The sequence below is a fragment of the Pseudophryne corroboree genome, chromosome 1 (genome assembly GCF_028390025.1).
Source record: "Pseudophryne corroboree isolate aPseCor3 chromosome 1, aPseCor3.hap2, whole genome shotgun sequence".
In the NCBI taxonomy this organism is placed as follows: Eukaryota; Metazoa; Chordata; class Amphibia; order Anura; family Myobatrachidae; genus Pseudophryne; species Pseudophryne corroboree.
In genome coordinates this window covers 906916730-906934763 of record NC_086444.1, presented here as the reverse complement: position 1 = coordinate 906934763, position 18034 = coordinate 906916730, and the positions used below count along the sequence as shown (strand labels likewise).

The window sequence follows — 18034 nt, the reverse complement described above, 5'->3', positions numbered from 1 at the left end:
TGCATGCCCTCACCGTCCCCTCCCCCCTCCAACGGGGAAAACAGAGGAAGAGTCTTTAGAAATAGCTCCCCCTGCTGCTCTGACTGGATATGTGGCTATATTGATATTAGTAGAGGGTTCTTTATGCTAAGAGCTCCCTCTGCTGGTGTAAATTATATATGTGAGGATCTCCTGGAAAGTAATCATATTTTACTTATTATATTTTCAAGGGACTTCTGTTTCAAAGATCCTGAAGAAAATACACGGAAGCAAGCTAATACCAACTCTAACATCGTAGCTGATTTAACAGTTGGGGTGTGAGGGTTGCGAGTCGGCTGGTGTTTTATTTTTTTATTTTTTTGGTAAATTTTTATTTAATTTTTTCATGTAAAAATATTTTGCCTTGATCCTTTTCCATAACAAAAGGACAGGTAATTCCAGCCGGATCCAATACCTTTGCTTCCGTCATCTCCCAGTCTTTCTCTTCCTAGTTTAAAGGGTGAAAGCGCTGCGTAATACCCTGATAAGGTGTTTAAATTAAAAGCAACATGTCTAAGGCAACCAAGACCTCCAAGACCTGTTATGTTTGTACGAAATGTAACAAGAACAGCACGCGGGTTGGCAGCTCCGAGGTGTGCGACTCCTGCTTAGACAAGGACGCTCCACCTGGGAGCAGTGCTCTGGCTAAGGCATGGGAAGACAACCTTGCTAATAGAATCTCCAAGGAGATGGCAGAATCGCGCAAGCAGCAATCGGAATGGGCTGCGGGATTCTCAAAGACGATGGAGGAATTTCTCATCAAGTTAACGCCGCCCGCACACGCAGAAACGAGTGTGCGCAAGGCCGTTAAGAGAACGCTTCCTATTATACCGGAATCAGAGGAGGAACAGGGTTTTCTTCTTGATACAGAGGAAGGTGAGTTAATTGAACCTAACATAGATGCCGATTTTCCAGAGGAGGACACGGCAATCTCTGGTCTGGACTCCTTAATTGACGCGGTAAAGGAGATCTTAAACTTTCAGGTAGAGGAAATACGGGAGCCGGAAGATTTCGATTTGTTCGAATCCCAAAAACCGCGTTCAGCAGTGTTTCCCATCCCTAAATCCCTCCAGTCTCAGATGGAGGAGGCTTGGAAACAGCCTGACAAACGATTTCAATTTCCGAAACGGTTTCAGATAACTTATCCCCTACCTAAGGGTGTAATGGACAAGTGGGAGAATCCGCCGGTAGTGGATGCTTCCCTAGGAAGGTTGTCAAAGAACACAATCTTACCAATTCCTAACGTAACTACTTTAAAAGATGCGTCAGACCGTAAGGTTGACACAGCGTTAAAGTCAATTTTCGTAGCAGCTCGCGCAGAGGCCTGCAATCGTCTGTGCTTGGGTTAACAAGGCCATGGGTGCATGGTCTGGACGTATTGTACAAGCTATTGAGGAGGAAAATAGCTTAGAGGAGTTTACCCAACTGACGGAACACATTTGAGAATCTGCTTCATACTTGTGTCAGGCTTCTAAGGATATTAGCAGAATAGCATCGCGCATATCTGCATCGGCTATATCGGCTAGAAGGATTTTATGGCTCAGAGAATGGCAAGGAGACTCTGACACCAAGAAGGCAGTAGAAGCCATCCCCTTTGGGGGTGAAATGCTGTTCGGACCAGAGTTGGACAAATGGATTTCGCAGGCTACAGCGGGGAAGTCCACTTTTCTGCCCACCCCTTATACGAGAACCTCTCCACAAACTAGGAGAGGTTATTCGGGACCAGCGTTTACTTCATTTAGAACACAGTCCTTTCGAGCCCGAGGTAGGGGTTTCGGTACACAAGCACGCGGGGGCAGAGGTAGAGGCCGCTCGCAGGCAACAACCAGAAAGCAGGATAAACCTGCCGACAAGACCGTGGCATGACGGCCTCCCAGCTCACCTGGGGTCCCCCTTGGTGGGCGGCCGACTGGAAGGTTTTCAGGACATCTGGGCCAAAACCTCACCAGAACTTTGGGTGAACAACTTAATCTCTCAGGGATACAAGCTGGAATTTCAACAGAGGCCTCACAGTCAGTTTTTTACAACAGGATTGCCTCAGTGCCCTCAAAAAGCAGGGGCACTACGGGCAGCAATTCTCAAATTGCTACAAGCAGAGGTCATTATTCCGGTTCCCGCTTCTCAGAGAGGAACGGGGTTCTATTCCAATCTTTTTGTCGTGCCAAAGCCGGACGGGACGGTCAGACCAACACTCAATTTAAAAGTTTTCAACCAGTTTTTAAGAGTCTACAAATTCAAGATGGAATCAATCCAATCAGTCATTGCAGGCTTAGAACAGGACGAGTTCATGGTATCCATGGACATAAAGGATGCATATCTGCATATTCCAATCTGGACTCCTCACCAGGCTTACTTAAGGTTCGCACTGGTGGCGGATCACTACCAATTCCGGGCCTTGCCGTTCGGTCTAGCATCAGCCCCAAGAATTTTCACAAAGATCATGGCGATCATGGTTGCAGGACTGAGACTGTTGGGGGTCACGATTATACCTTATCTGGACGATTTACTGATCAAGGCTCCATCGCAGAATCGACTGCTCGAGGATGTTCAGACATCCCATCAATTTCTAATACAACATGGATGGATTGTCAACTTCCAAAAGTCCAACCTCATACCGACTCAACGGATTCAATTCCTCGGTCTCATCTTGGACACGGTCCTATTACGTGTGTTCCTACCAGAGAACAAGGTCCAGGACCTACAGAGATTAGTGGCTCAAGTACTGAGGACGCAAACCGTTTCTCTGCACCTCTGTGTGCAACTTCTCGGGAAGATGGTGGCGTCATTCGAAGCTCTCCAGTACGGCAGACTTCATTCCCGACCATTCCAAATAAACCTCATTGCTCAGGGAGCAGGCTCGCACTGGCTTCTCCATCGGAGAATCCGACTTCAACCACAAGTACGAGTCTCCTTGATATGGTGGTCGTTACACAAGAACCTTGCAGCCGGCAAGAAATGCACCATTTGGGATTGGAGGATCCTGACGACGGACGCCAGTCTCAGAGGTTGGGGAGCCGTCCTAGAGGACCATCAGTTTCAAGGACGGTGGACGCTACAGGAGAGCAAACTACCCATAAATATCCTCGAACTAAGAGCAGTTTACAATGCACTTCTCTTAGCAGAAGACCTAGTCATGAAACAACACATCAGGATTCAGTCAGACAATGTCACGACGACGGCTTACATAAACCGTCAAGGAGGAAAGAGCAGGATGGCGTTAAAGGAAGCCACAAAGATCTTGTTGTGGGCAGAAAGGCGAGACATCATTCTCTCGGCAGTGTTCATTCCAGGTGTGGAGAACTGGGAAGCAGATTACCTCAGTCGCCAGGACATGCATCCGGGAGAGTGGTGTCTTCATCCACGGATTTTCAACATGATTGTGAGAAGATGGGGTCTGCCTCAGGTGGACCTAATGGCGTCTCGACAAAACCATCAGCTGCCCAGATATGTGTCAAGGACTCGAGATCCAGCAGCAGAAGGAGTGGACGCATTAACACTTCCTTGGTGTTACAGGAGGGTTTACATATTTCCCCCATTCCCACTCATACCCAGGGTTCTTAAAAGGGTAAAACGGGAACGAGTGTGGGCCATTCTAATCGCACCGGATTGGCCCCGCAGGAGTTGGTACTCCGACCTGCGGGGGTTACTTGCGGAAGATTCTTGGAGGTTACCACAGAGAGAGGACCTGCTATCTCAGGGACCATTCCTACACCCCGACCTGAACAGGCTGAAAGAGGATTTTGGTACTTACCGATAAATCCATTTCTCTGAATCCTCTAGGGGACACTGGACGCCCGTCTCGGTGCTGTCAACCTGCTGTGTTCAAAGTTCTTGTTTTAAACAGTTCGTACAAACAGCGTTACTTATTCGGTTAAGAGTTCTTGGCCGCTGTTTGATAAGTTGTACGGTTCGGTTCCTCGCCATGTGCTATAGTGTCATGTCCTATTCTCTCAGTCAAATTTTTCAAACTGAGGGAGGAGGGATGTGAAGGGAGAGGAGCCGGCTGTGCTGACAATGCTAATTTTAGATTGTGCCACACCTCCGGTTCAAGGCTTCACACCCCTACTGTATAGGACTCCAGTGTCCCCTAGAGGATTCAGAGAAATGGATTTATCGGTAAGTACCAAAATCCTCTTTTATTAACACTTCATGCACTTATATGACCTTACAACATGAATTAGTACGTTTAATATCTCTTTATAAATGTCCTGGATTAAATCATGATGGCTAAGGGAAAATATTACTTTAATAGAAACAATATGTTTAAATTTACCCACTGCTTTCTATGAGCCATTTCTAAATAATCATTCTGTACATTTAGAAAAAAAGCGTGTGGCAATTGCTCTCCTGAGAGAGCTGCCATCACTGGGCACACAGTCTTACGGCTAAAAATTATTTCATTTGAATTATGGCTCTGCTGTAACTACAAGAAAATAAGAATTTACTTACCGATAATTCTATTTCTCATAGTCCGTAGTGGATGCTGGGGACTCCGTCAGGACCATGGGGAATAGCGGCTCCGCAGGAGACAGGGCACAAAAAGTAAGCTTTTAGGATCACATGGTGTGTACTGGCTCCTCCCCCTATGACCCTCCTCCAAGCCTCAGTTAGGTACTGTGCCCGGACGAGCGTACACAATAAGGAAGGATCTTGAATCCCGGGTAAGACTCATACCAGCCACACCAATCACACCGTACAACTTGTGATTTGAACCCAGTTAACAGTATGATAACAACGAAGAAGCCTCTGAAAAGATGGCTCACAACAATAATAACCCGATTTTTGTAACAATAACTATGAGTATTGCAGACAATCCGCACTTGGGATGGGCGCCCAGCATCCACTACGGACTATGAGAAATAGAATTATCGGTAAGTAAATTCTTATTTTCTCTAACGTCCTAGTGGATGCTGGGGACTCCGTCAGGACCATGGGGATTATACCAAAGCTCCCAAACGGGCGGGAGAGTGCGGATGACTCTGCAGCACCGAATGAGAGAACTCCAGGTCATCCTTAGCCAGAGTATCCAATTTGTAAAATTTTACAAACGTGTTCTCCCCTGACCACGTAGCTGCTCGGCAAAGTTGTAATGCCGAGACCCCTCGGGCAGCCGCCCAAGATGAGCCCACCTTCCTTGTGGAGTGGGCATTTACAGATTTAGGCTGTGGCAGGCCTGCCACAGAATGTGCAAGTTGGATTGTGCTACAGATCCAACGAGCAATCGTCTGCTTAGACGCAGGAGCACCCATCTTGTTGGGTGCATACAGGATAAACAGCGAGTCAGATTTTCTGACTCCAGCCGTCCTTGAAATATATATTTTCAATGCTCTGACAACGTCCAGCAACTTGGAGTCCTCCAAGTCGCTAGTAGCCGCAGGCACCACAATAGGCTGGTTCAAGTGAAAAGCCGAAACCACCTTAGGCAGAAACTGAGGACGCGTCCGCAGTTCTGCCCTGTCCGAATGGAAAATCAGATATGGGCTTTTGTACGATAAAGCCGCCAACTCTGATACTCTCCTGGCTGAAGCCAGGGCCAGTAGCATGGTTACTTTCCATGTAAGATACTTCAAATCTACCGATTTGAGCGGCTCAAACCAATGGGATTTGAGAAAATCCAAAACTACGTTGAGATCCCACGGTGCCACTGGAGGCACAATCGGGGGCTGTATATGTAGTACACCTTTGACAAAGGTTTGTACTTCAGGCACTGAAGCCAATTCTTTCTGGAAGAAAATCGATAAGGCCGAAATTTGAACCTTAATAGACCCCAGTTTGAGGCCCATAGACAATCCTGCCTGCAGGAAATGTAGGAATCGACCCAATTGAAATTCCTCCGTTGGGGCCTTCTTGGCCTCACACCACGCAACATATTTTCTCCAAATGCGGTGATAATGTTGTGCGGTCACTTCCTTCCTGGCTTTAATCAAGGTAGGAATAACTTCCTCTGGAATGCCCTTTTCTTTTAGAATCCGGCGTTCAACCGCCATGCCGTCAAACGCAGTCGCGGTAAGTCTTGGAACATACAAGGTCCCTGCTGAAGCAGATCCCTTCTTAACGGTAGAGGCCACGGCTCTTCCGTGAGCATCTCTTGAAGTTCCGGGTACCAAGTCCTTCTCGGCCAATCCGGAGCCACGAGTATTGTTCTTACTCCCCGTAGCCGTATAATTCTCAGTACCTTTGGTATGAGAGGCAGAGGAGGAAACACATACACGGACTGGTACACCCACGGTGTTACCAGAGCGTCCACAGCTATTGCCTGAGGGTCTCTTGACCTGGCGCAATATCTGTCCAGTTTCTTGTTGAGGCGGGACGCCATCATGTCCACCTTTGGTTTTTCCCAACGGTTCACAATCATGTGGAAGACTTCTGGATGAAGTCCCCACTCTCCCGGGTGGAGGTCGTGTCTGCTGAGGAAGTCTGTTTCCCAGTTGTCCACTCCCGGAATGAACACTGCTGACAGTGCTATGACATGATTTTCCGCCCAGCGAAGAATCCTTGCAGCTTCTGTCATTGCTCTTCTGCTTCTCGTGCCGCCCTGTCTGTTTACGTGGGCGACTGCCGTGATGTTGTCCGACTGGATCAACACCGGCTGACCCTGAAGCAGCGGTTTTGCCAGGCTTAGAGCATTGTAAAACGCTCTTAGCTCCAGTATATTTATGTGAAGAGACGTCTCCAGGTTTGACCACACGCCCTGGAAGTTTCTTCCCTGTGTGACTGCTCCCCAGCCTCGTAGGCTGGCATCCGTAGTCACCAGGACCCAGTCCTGTATGCCGAATCTGCGGCCCTCTAACAGATGGGCACTCTGCAACCACCACAGAAGAGACACCCTTGTTCTTGGTGACAGTGTTATCCGCTGATGCATGTGCAGATGCGATCCGGACCATTTGTCCAGCAGATCCCACTGAAATATTCGTGCGTGGAATCTGCCGAATGGAATTGCTTCGTAAGAAGCCACCATCTTTCCCAGGACTCTTGTGCATTGATGTACTGACACATTTCCTGGTTTTAGGAGGTTCCTGACAAGTTCGGATAACTCCCTTGCTTTCTCCTCCGGGAGAAACACCTTTTTCTGAACAGTGTTTAGAATCATTCCCAGGAACAGCAGACGTGTCGTCGGGGTCAATTGAGATTTTGGAAGATTCAGAATCCACCCGTGTTGTTGAAGCCACTACTTGGGTTAGTGCTACTCCGACTTCCAGCTGTTCTCTGGACCTTGCCCTTATCAGGAGATCGTCCAAGTAAGGGATAATTAATACGCCTTTTCTTCGTAGAAGAACCATCATTTCGGCCATTACCTTGGTAAAGACCCGAGGTGCCGTGGACAAACCAAACGGCAGCGTTTGAAACTGATAATGACAGTTTTGTATCACGAACCTGAGATACCCTTGGTGTGAAGGGTAAATTGGGACATGCAGATAAGCATCTTTTATGTCCAGGGACACCATGAAGTCCCCTTCTTCCAGATTCGCTATCACTGCTCTGAGTGACTCCATCTTGAACTTGAATTTCTGTATGTACAGGTTCAAGGATTTCAGATTTAGAATAGGTCTTACCGAACCGTCCGGCTTCGGTACCACAAATAGTGTGGAATAATACCCCTTTCCCTGTTGTAGGAGGGGTACCTTGACTATCACCTGCTGAGAATACAGCTTGTGAATGGCTTCCAATACCGTCGCCCTTTCTGAGGGAGACGTTGGTAAAGCAGACTTTTGGAACCGGCGAGGGGGAGACTTTTCGAATTCCAACTTGTAACCCTGAGATACTACCTGCAGGATCCAAGGGTCCACCTGTGAGCGCGCCCACTGTGTGCTGAAAATCTTTAGTCGACCCCCCACCGCCCCTGAGTCCGCTTGCACAGCCCCAGCGTCATGCTGAGGGCTTTGTAGAAGCCGGGGAGGGCTTCTGTTCGTGGGAAGTAGTTGCTTGCTGCACCCTCTTACCCCTTCCTTTGCCTCTGGGCAAATATGACTGTCCTTTTGCCCGCTTGTTCTTATAGGAACGAAAGGACTGCGGCTGAAAAGACGGTGTCTTTTTCTGTTGGGAGGTGACCTGAGGTAAAAAAGTGGATTTTCCGGCTGTTGCCGTGGCCACCAGATCCGATAGACCGACCCCAAATAATTCCTCTCCTTTATACGGCAATACTTCCATATGCCGTTTGGAATCCGCATCACCTGACCACTGTCGCGTCCATAAACTTCTTCTGGCAGATATGGACATCGCACTTACTCTCGATGCCAGAGTGCAAATATCCCTCTGAGCATCTCGCATATAAAGAAAAGCATCCTTTAATTGCTCTATAGTCAATAAAATACTGTCCCTATCCAGGGTATCAATATTTTCAGTCAGGGAATCCGACCACACCACCCCAGCACTGCACATCCAGGCTGAGGCTATTGCTGGTCGCAGTATAACACCAGTATGTGTGTATATACTCTTCAGGGTAGTTTCCAGCCTCCTATCAGCTGGATCCTTGAGGGCGGCCGTATCAGGAGACGGTAACGCCACTTGTTTTGATAAGCGTGTGAGCGCCTTATCCACCCTAGGGGGTGTTTCCCAGCGCACCCTAACATCTGGTGGGAAAGGGTATAATGCCAATAACTTCTTTGAAATTAGCAGTTTTCTATCGGGGTTAACCCACGCTTCATCACACACGTCATTCAATTCCTCTGATTCTGGAAAAGCTACAGGTAGTTTTTTCACACCCCACATAATACCCCCCTTTGAGGTACCTGCAGTATCAGAGATATGCAAAGCCTCCTTCATTGCCGTGATCATATAACGTGTGGCCCTATTGGAAAATACGTTTCTTTCTTCACCGTCGACACTAGATTCATCTGTGTCGGTACCTGTGTCGACTGACTGAGGTAAGGGACGTTTTACAGCCCCTGACGGTGCCTGAGACGCCTGGACAGGTACTAACTGGTTTTCCGGCCGTCTCATGTCGTCAACTGACTTTTGCAGCGTGCTAACATTATCACGTAATTCCATAATTAAAGCCATCCATTCCGGTGTCGACTCCCTAGGGGGTGACATCACCATTACCGGCAATTGCTCCGCCTCCACACCAACATCGTCCTCATACATGTCGACACACACGTACCGACACACAGCAGACACACAGGGAATGCTCTTATCGAAGACAGGACCCCACTAGCCCTTTGGGGAGACAGAGGGAGAGTTTGCCAGCACACACCAAAGCGCTATAAAAATGTATATAAACAACCCTAAAAGGTGTTGTTTCTGTTATATGCGCTTAATATATAAAAATATCGCCAAAATATGCCCCCCTTCTCTGTTTTACCCTGTTTCTGTAGTGCAGTGCAGGGGAGAGTCCTGGGAGCCTTCCTCACAGCGGAGCTGAGCAGGAAAATGGCGCTGTGTGCTGAGGAGAATAGGCCCCGCCCCCTAAAACGGTGGGCTCTTCTCCCGGAGTTTGCGATATATGGCAGGGGTTAAATACATCCATATAGCCTCAAGGGCTATATGTGATGTATTTTAGCCATAGAAAAAGGTATTATACATTGCTGCCCAGGGCGCCCCCCCCAGCGCCCTGCACCCTCAGTGACCGCTGGTGTGAAGTGTGCCGACAACAATGGCGCACAGCTGCAGTGCTGTGCGCTACCTTATGAAGACTGAAAGTCTTCTGCCGCCTGTTTCCGGACCTCTGGACCTCTTCAACTTCGGCATCTGCAAGGGGGGTCGGCGGCACGGCTCCGGGACCGGACTCCATGGCTGGGCCTATGTTCGATCCCTCTGGAGCTAATGGTGTCCAGTAGCCTAAGAAGCAAATCCATCCTGCACGCAGGTGAGTTCACTTCTCTCCCCTAAGTCCCTCGTAGCAGTGAGCCTGTTGCCAGCAGGACTCACTGAAAATAAGAAACCTAAAAAACTTTTTCTAAGCAGCTCTTTATGAGAGCCACCTAGATTGCACCCTGCTCGGACGGGCACAAAAACCTAACTGAGGCTTGGAGGAGGGTCATAGGGGGAGGAGCCAGTACACACCATGTGATCCTAAAAGCTTACTTTTTGTGCCCTGTCTCCTGCGGAGCCGCTATTCCCCATGGTCCTGACGGAGTCCCCAGCATCCACTAGGACGTTAGAGAAACATTAAAAGTATATGCACGGACATCTTAACGTATATACACACTGGGCAGCTGTCCAGGGCCCTACAATTCTAGGGATCTTCTAGCAGGGGTCAGGCAGCAATCTCTACCTGCCTCCCAACCTGCAATTAGGCAGCATGCTGACTGGTTGACATCTGGAACTATTCATCATTTTGAATGCTGACAGCCATTCACTCTATGGAAGCATCTGAAGAGACGGTGCAGGACAACAGAAGTGGCATGATAGGGTTGGGGCCCCAGAGCAATGCTTAGCCCAGGGCCTACAATGATGTTAAGACAGCCCCAGAAAAGTTGACCTATTTGCAAAACAGCAGAGTGCCAGACTGGCTGTGACGCACTTACAGTGACATCACTGGCGCCTTTCCCATATACATTACCCATCCTGAATTAAGCAGTCTCCGGACAGAGCTGTTGCATTCAGGACAGGAACCGGATTTCAGCAGAAGGCCACAGTGTGCCCTTCCACATTCTACAGCAGCAATTCCCAACCTCGGTTCTCAAGGTACACTAGTGATATCCATGCTCGAGCACAGATGGTTAAATCAAAATAACCAAGGAACTTATTAAGTCACCTGTGCTCAAGCATGGCTATCATTAAAACGTGCACTTTTAGGGTGCTTTGCGGACAGTGGTTGGAAGGGTATGGGTCTTTTGGTCGACTCAACTTAGGTCGACAGTCATTAGGTCGACCATGGAAGGTCAACATGCATTAGGTCGACATGGTCATTGGGTCGACATGTAATAGGTCAACAGGTCAAAAGGTCGACATGGGGGTTTTGGATTTTTTTGGTGTTGTTTTCTTAGTAAAGTGACGGGGAACCCCAATTAGTGCACCGTGTCCGCTCGCCATGCTTCGGGCACGGTGCCTCGCTCCGCTGCGCTCGGCACAGGCCACCGTTCCCAATTGTCCAGGTTGGAAACCCCTGTTCTACAGTATCTATTTCTAGCCATCCAATATTACTTGCATATAACATTTAAGTTAACATACTGTAAGCCTATCTTGCACTGTGAGATGTCATATCAGCAGATGCAGCTGACCACTGACATTTTATGTTACTCTGATGTTTTTAATCCAGTTAGTTATTTTTAACAGTTCATTATCAAACTTTTCTCTCAAGCATCCATCCATCTATTTATCTATCTATGCATGAATACATCCATTAATCCATACATCAACCCATCAACACTTCATTACTAATTTCCTTCTGCCCACTTTCTCTCCCTCCTACACTCAACTCTTTTCATCCTTAAAACCATCCCTCCCACACTCCTTACTTTCATTTCAAAATCCAAAGACTCCCTTCATCCCACCCTCCGTTTTACCAACGTACACTCCCTCAGTCGCATCCACTTTCCCTCTCTCCATCCCTAAATCCCTCTGACCACCTTACTTCCCTCCTGCACCCCCTCTCTCCCATCCCTAAATACCTAATACATACACTCCCTCCCTACTTTCACTCCCACTGTCCATAAATCCCTCCCACCCGACCACCTTCCCTCACTCCCGTACCCATCTTACACTACCTCTCTCCAACCATAAATTCCTAACACCCTACCTCCTACACTCCCTCCCTCATCTAAATCCTTCCCTCCCTCCCTGTCCCCTCGCTCCCTAATTCCCACCCATCTTCCCTCCTCCCTCTTTCCCCCTTCCCTCCCAACTGACAGTTTTTTTTACCATGCAGCAAATATGATTTTCTTTTGTCAGTAACTAGAAGAAAATTAGACTAAAACGGTATAAAGTAAAGTACTGTAGAATACTGGTATCAAATAATACGCAGCATTTCTATGTAAGATATACAACAAAGTGCAATTCTACGTGCAGAACAGCTTTCCATGTGTATGTATAATTCTTACAGGATACAAAAGTTCAGATATTAGTAAGTAATAAGTACCTGAGGGGATAGGTGGGGGTGGGGGTGGTAACAAGGTGTTAGTCTTGTTGTGGACAGTACTAGATAAAGGAGATGTTGCAGTATCTTTCATACCATACAGCTTGGATTCTTTTGAAAGAGTTCTTGGCAAAGATGATCCTCTCGAAGCATTTGGTGATTCAGTCTTTAGTGTTTTTGAGTTGTAATGCAACTGATGGGGAAAAAAGAAACCATAAAAAATGAAATCATCTTCTATTAATAATACAGGTTGAGTATCCCATATCCAAAATGCTTGGGACCCGAAGTATTTTGGATATCGGATTATTCCGTATTTTGGAATAATTGCATACCATAATGAGATATCATGGTGATGGTACCCAGGTCTAAGCACAGAATGCATTTATGTTACATATACACCTTATACACACAGCCTGAAGGTCATTTTAGCCAATATGTTTGATAACTTTGTGCATTAAACAAAGTGTGTGTACATACACACAATTCATTTATGTTTCATATACACCTTTTACACACACACAAACAGCCTGTAGGTCATTTAATACAATATTTTTAATAACTTTGTGTATTAAACAAAGTTTGTGTACATTGAGCCATCAGAAAACAAAGGTTTCACTATCTCACTCAAAAAATTCCGTATTTCGGAATATTCCGTATTTCGGAATATTTGGATATGGGATATTCAACCTGTAAAAACATTTACACATTTCATAAAATGAAACACCAAAAAAAGAATGATCAAAGCAAATGCTTCCATGAGTAAATAAGCAAAATATCCTAGTAAGCCTATGTTTTTTTACAAAAAGGACGGACAACCCTGTCTTTGAGTTTGGAGAAGGGGTGATCATTATAACTGTTTCCTACAGTAGGTGCTTAAGCCACCATAAAAGTCAACTGTATCATTCACATTTCAGAAGTACAGATCTCTGAAGTGATCACAGTTTAAAACACAGAGGACACTACAGAAAAGAACAAAAACAATTAAAATCATTCACTTACTTTCTGATGCAAATACAAATACCAACTAAACTTGCAAAACATGCATCACCTTCAGAAAAAGTATGGGGGAGATGAATGTGCATAGTTATCAGTGGCACTCAACTGACTGAAACATGAAATATTTTTTGTTTCAAACACAGCCTTGTACAAGATTCGCCGTGCTCCACGATTTAAAATACAGGAATTGACTGATGCTGTGATTGTGAGGTCTCTTCATTAAAAATAAATAAATATATAAATATTTAATGAGAACACCTGACTAACAAAATGTGTGATCATCTTCAATAGATAATGTATTTCAATGGGTTCCCAAAATCCATAGAAATGTATTACTGATTAAAATGCTATTTTAAAACAATAAATAAAATACCAATGTTGAACTGCAAGTCCCAGCAAGCTCTAGCTGCCATGCAAGCAATTCTTCCTAACAGCTTTACCATATCATATTAATTCTTTATGGTGCATCTCAAACAGTTTTCTGGGGCCAATGAAAATGCATGGTCTGTTGACTAGGACACACAATTGCTGTTTCATGTTGTTATGGTACACAAACATGCCGCACATAATCTGGCTCCAACTCGGGAAAGAGTTTCAATACATAAGTACCAAACTCAGGTGGGCTTTCGGAAGCATTTGACACTTGGGAATAAAGGCTTTGAATTCCCCATAAACATCTGAAAATGTGCACATTTGTGTTCTACAAAAAAATATTCTAACACAAAACAGTTCTAGACATTCTGCAGTGTGATCTTACCTTCACATCAACCCCAGGAATATAAAAGACTGTGGTTTCAGAGTCACTTGATTTAGTTGGTAGTGATGATGGCACTTTCTTTCCTGCCAGTAAGTGAGTTGTAGATGCGTAATTATTTTGAAATTTTTTCTTTTTAGATGGTGAGTCTTGATCAAGACTTCGAGAACTTCTGTCATAGCTCCTTCACAAAAATGTAAAAGTAATTTATTATATTTAAAACTAATACTAGTCCACATAAATCAGCTATAACCTTATCAGCATGTTAGGAAAATGTACAGTATACTACCAGAGAGTTGAACTGTGCAATGTGTCTCACTGACAATCTTAGGACCCATGCAAGGAGCAGGGAGAAAAAGCATCACCTTTGGCACAGAAAATGCTGGTCCAAGATATTATAAGAAATAAAATAAACTGTCTGCAGTGAAACTAACTGTTTATTTTATAATCTGAAATTATATAAAACGTGTTTCAAACTGTGAAAAATAGAGTAAAAATGTTTTAGAAACAAACTCATAACAAGACTGGCACATATTCTGCATTTCACAGAGTGCCTGGGAGCAGTAGCTGCCAGGCCATAAGCACAGAAGAAAGCCTAGAATCAGAAAGTGCAAATAGGTGCAACCACAACAATGTCTATCTGTATGAATTTAAGCAAGCAATTTAGCTAGGGGAGAGATAGAGAATTCCAGAGATAGGGAGCAGCACATGCAACATATTGGGAGGCAGAAACAGGAGGAAGTAATCAGTTGGGAGGAGAGGCAGCATGCATTTGTGGAGCGAAGAGGATGGGCAGGAATTTAAAGGGCGATAAGTTAAGATACGTAAATGGGAGAGGAAAGGGTGAGGGCATTATAAGTAAGTGTGAGAAGCTTGAATTGGATTCTGTAGGGGAAGTGAGCCAATGTAGGGCTTTAAGAGTGGGGAGGTGGAAGAAGAGCTGGGCAGCAGCATTAAGGATAGATTGGAGTGGACAGAGTTCGTTGTCAGGGAGGCCAGATGAGATTACAGCAGTCCAATCTGGAGATGACCGGCGAGTGTATGATGTTCTTAGTAGCATCCTTGGTTAGAAAGGGTCTAATCCTGGAAATATTTTTGAGATGGTATTGGCAGGACTGCGAGAGGTACTGAATGTGTATTTAAAGGAGAGGGAGGAGTCAAGGATAACCCCAAGGCAGCTTACTTGGGGGCTAGACAGTTGTGCCATCAATAGATAATGAAATTGTGGGAAGTTATGTTATCTGGGAAGATGATCAGCTCAGATATTGACATGTTAAGTTTAAGGAAGTGCTAGGACATCCAAAAAACGAGCGAGGAAAGAGGGGGAGAGGTCAGGGAAGGAAAGGTAGATTTAAGAATCATCAGCATAGAGATGATAATTAAAGTCAGAAGAGTTAATAAGCCTACCTAAAGAAGCTGTATAGAGAGAGAACAGGACAGGTCCAAGAACAGTACCTTGGGGGGGGGGGGGGGGGGGGGGACATTTACTGTTAGTGGAAGTGGGGGGGAGCTGGAGTCATTGGAAGAGACAGAGAAGGACTGTCACAGAGGTTAGAGGACAGCCACGAGAGAAGAGTATCACGCAGGCCAAGGGAGAATGATTTGTATGAGGAGAGGTTGGTCCACAGTGTCAAAAGAAGCAGAGAGGTCAAGGAGAATAAGCAGAGAGTATAAGCAGATTTAGCAGCAAGAAGGTCATTGCAGACTTTCGTGAGGGCAGTTTAAGTGGAGTTGAGAGGATGGAAGCCAGATTGAAATGGGTCAAGGAGGGAATGGGAGGAAAGAAAGGAAGTAATGTGGTTGTAGACGATAGGAGTTTGGAGGCATATGATCGAGGGTATTTTTATTTATTTATTTTTAAGAACAGAGGAGACAAGGGCATGCTTGAATGCAGAGAGGACAGTACCTGCTGAGAGGTAGAGATTGCGGAGATGGGCAAGATGGGAACAAGCAGAAGGAGAGAAGTAGTGGAGGAGGCAGGAGTGGACAGGGTCAAGTGGGCAGATGGTGGGGGGACAGGATGAGGACCATGAATTCCTCTGCAGAAACAGGGGAAAAAGAAGTCAGGGTTGGTAGGAAGGATGGGGAAGAGTGGTCAGTGAAAGGAAAGGCGGTCGGACCAGATGTGATGTCCTCACATAAAGTATGAAGTCAATGTTGGATGTGAAGTGGGTGGCAAAGTTAAGGGCAGAGAGTGAGAAGAGTAGTTGAGGTAGGGGTGGACAGAGGAGGGAGTTGACAGTGGCGAAGAGATGCTGGGGGTTTGAAGACTGATTGGAGACGAGGTTCTTAAAATATGACTGTTTAGAGCGGAAAAGGGCAGCACTGTGGGGATGAGAGCATAAATTTGAAATGGAGGAAGTCTGCCTTATGCGTGAATTCTTCCACTGTTGCTAGGCAGTATGCAAACATTTTTGCAAATATCTGGTGCGTTTGGAAAGCCAGGGTTGAGGTATTGATCTGCGGGGGTGAATAGTGTTTGTCGGAGCAACAGAGTCGAGAGCAGAAGTAAGAGATGCATTGTATAAGGAAGTGACTTGTTCAGGGCGATAGAGAGAGAATATGAGAGAGAAGTGAATCGAACAGGGAGGTTAAGGAAAAATAAGAATTTACTTACCGATAATTCTATTTCTCGTAGTCCGTAGTGGATGCTGGGAACTCCGTAAGGACCATGGGGAATAGCGGCTCCGCAGGAGACTGGGCACAAAAGAAAAGCTTTAGGACTACCTGATGTGCACTGGCTCCTCCCCCTATGACCCTCCTCCAAGCCTCAGTTAGGATACTGTGCCCGGACGAGCGTACACAATAAGGAAGGATTTTGAATCCCGGGTAAGACTCATACCAGCCACACCAATCACACCGTACAACTTGTGATATGAACCCAGTTAACAGCATGATAACAGAGGAGCCTCTGGATAGATGGCTCACAACAACAATAACCCGATTTGTTAACAATAACTATGTACAAGTATTGCAGATAATCCGCACTTGGGATGGGCGCCCAGCATCCACTACGGACTACGAGAAATAGAATTATCAGTAAGTAAATTCTTATTTTCTCTGACGTCCTAGTGGATGCTGGGAACTCCGTAAGGACCATGGGGATTATACCAAAGCTCCCAAACGGGCGGGAGAGTGCGGATGACTCTGCAGCACCGAGTGAGAAAACTCCAGGTCCTCCTCAGCCAGAGTGTCAAATTTGTAAAATTTTACAAAAGTATTTGACCCTGACCAAGTAGCAGCTCGGCAGAGTTGTAAAGCCGAGACCCCTCGGGCAGCCGCCCAAGGTGAGCCCACCTTCCTTGTGGAGTGGGCTTTTACAGATTTTGGCTGTGGCAGGCCTGCCACAGAATGCGCAAGCTGAATAGTACTACAAATCCAGCGAGCAATAGTCTGCTTAGAAGCAGGAGCACCCAGCTTGTTGGGTGCGTACAGGATAAATAGCGAGTCAGATTTTCTGACTCCAGCCGTCCTGGAAACATATATTTTCAGGGCCCTGACAACGTCCAGCAACTTGGAGTCCTCCAAGTCCTTAGTAGCCGCAGGTACCACAATAGGCTGGTTCAGATGAAACGCTGAAACCACCTTTGGGAGAAATTGAGGACGAGTCCTCAATTCTGCCCTGTCCGTATGAAAAATCAGGTAAGGGCTTTTACAGGATAAAGCCGCCAATTCGGACACACGCCTGGCTGAAGACAGGGCCAACAACATGACCACTTTCCATGTGAGATATTTTAAGTCCACAGTGTTGAGTGGTTCAAACCAATGTGATTTTAGGAAACCCAAAACAACATTCAGATCCCAGGGTGCCACTGGAGGCACAAAAGGAGGCTGTATATGTAGCACTCCCTTAACAAACGTCTGGACTTCAGAAAGAAAATCGACAGGGCCGAAATCTGGACCTTAATGGATCCTAATTTTAGGCCCATAGACACTCCTGTTTGCAGGAAATGCAGGAATCGACCCAGTTGAAATTCCTCCGTCGGGGCCTTTTTAGCCTCGCACCACGCAACATATTTCCGCCAGATGCGGTGATAATGCTTTGCGGTTACATCCTTTTTTATCAAAGTAGGGATGACTTCGTCTGAAATGCCTTTTTCCTTTAGGATCCGGCGTTCAACCGCCATGCCGTCAAACGCAGCCGCGGTAAGTCTTGGAACAGACAGGGTCCCTGCTGGAGCAGGTCCCTTCTCAGAGGTAGAGGCCACGGGTCCTCTGTGAGCATCTCTTGAAGTTCCGGGTACCAAGTC

At 46.2% G+C, this 18034-nt stretch overlaps 1 protein-coding gene across 12 annotated transcripts in view; it reads right to left on the bottom strand.

Annotated features, from left to right (window-relative positions):
- The window catches only part of BLTP1 (bridge-like lipid transfer protein family member 1), a 705550-nt gene that overhangs the window by 135808 nt on the left and 551708 nt on the right, over positions 1–18034 (bottom strand). For 11 of the 12 annotated variants that reach the window (XM_063920260.1, XM_063920266.1, XM_063920264.1 and 8 more), the window contains 2 exons: positions 13788–13968; positions 12038–12227 (listed from right to left, as the gene is read on the bottom strand). In XM_063920260.1, the coding sequence (XP_063776330.1) occupies positions 12038–12227; positions 13788–13968 (371 nt within the window). The remainder of the gene's footprint in view (positions 1–12037; positions 12228–13787; positions 13969–18034) is intronic. The other variant, XM_063920265.1, reaches the window with a different exon arrangement.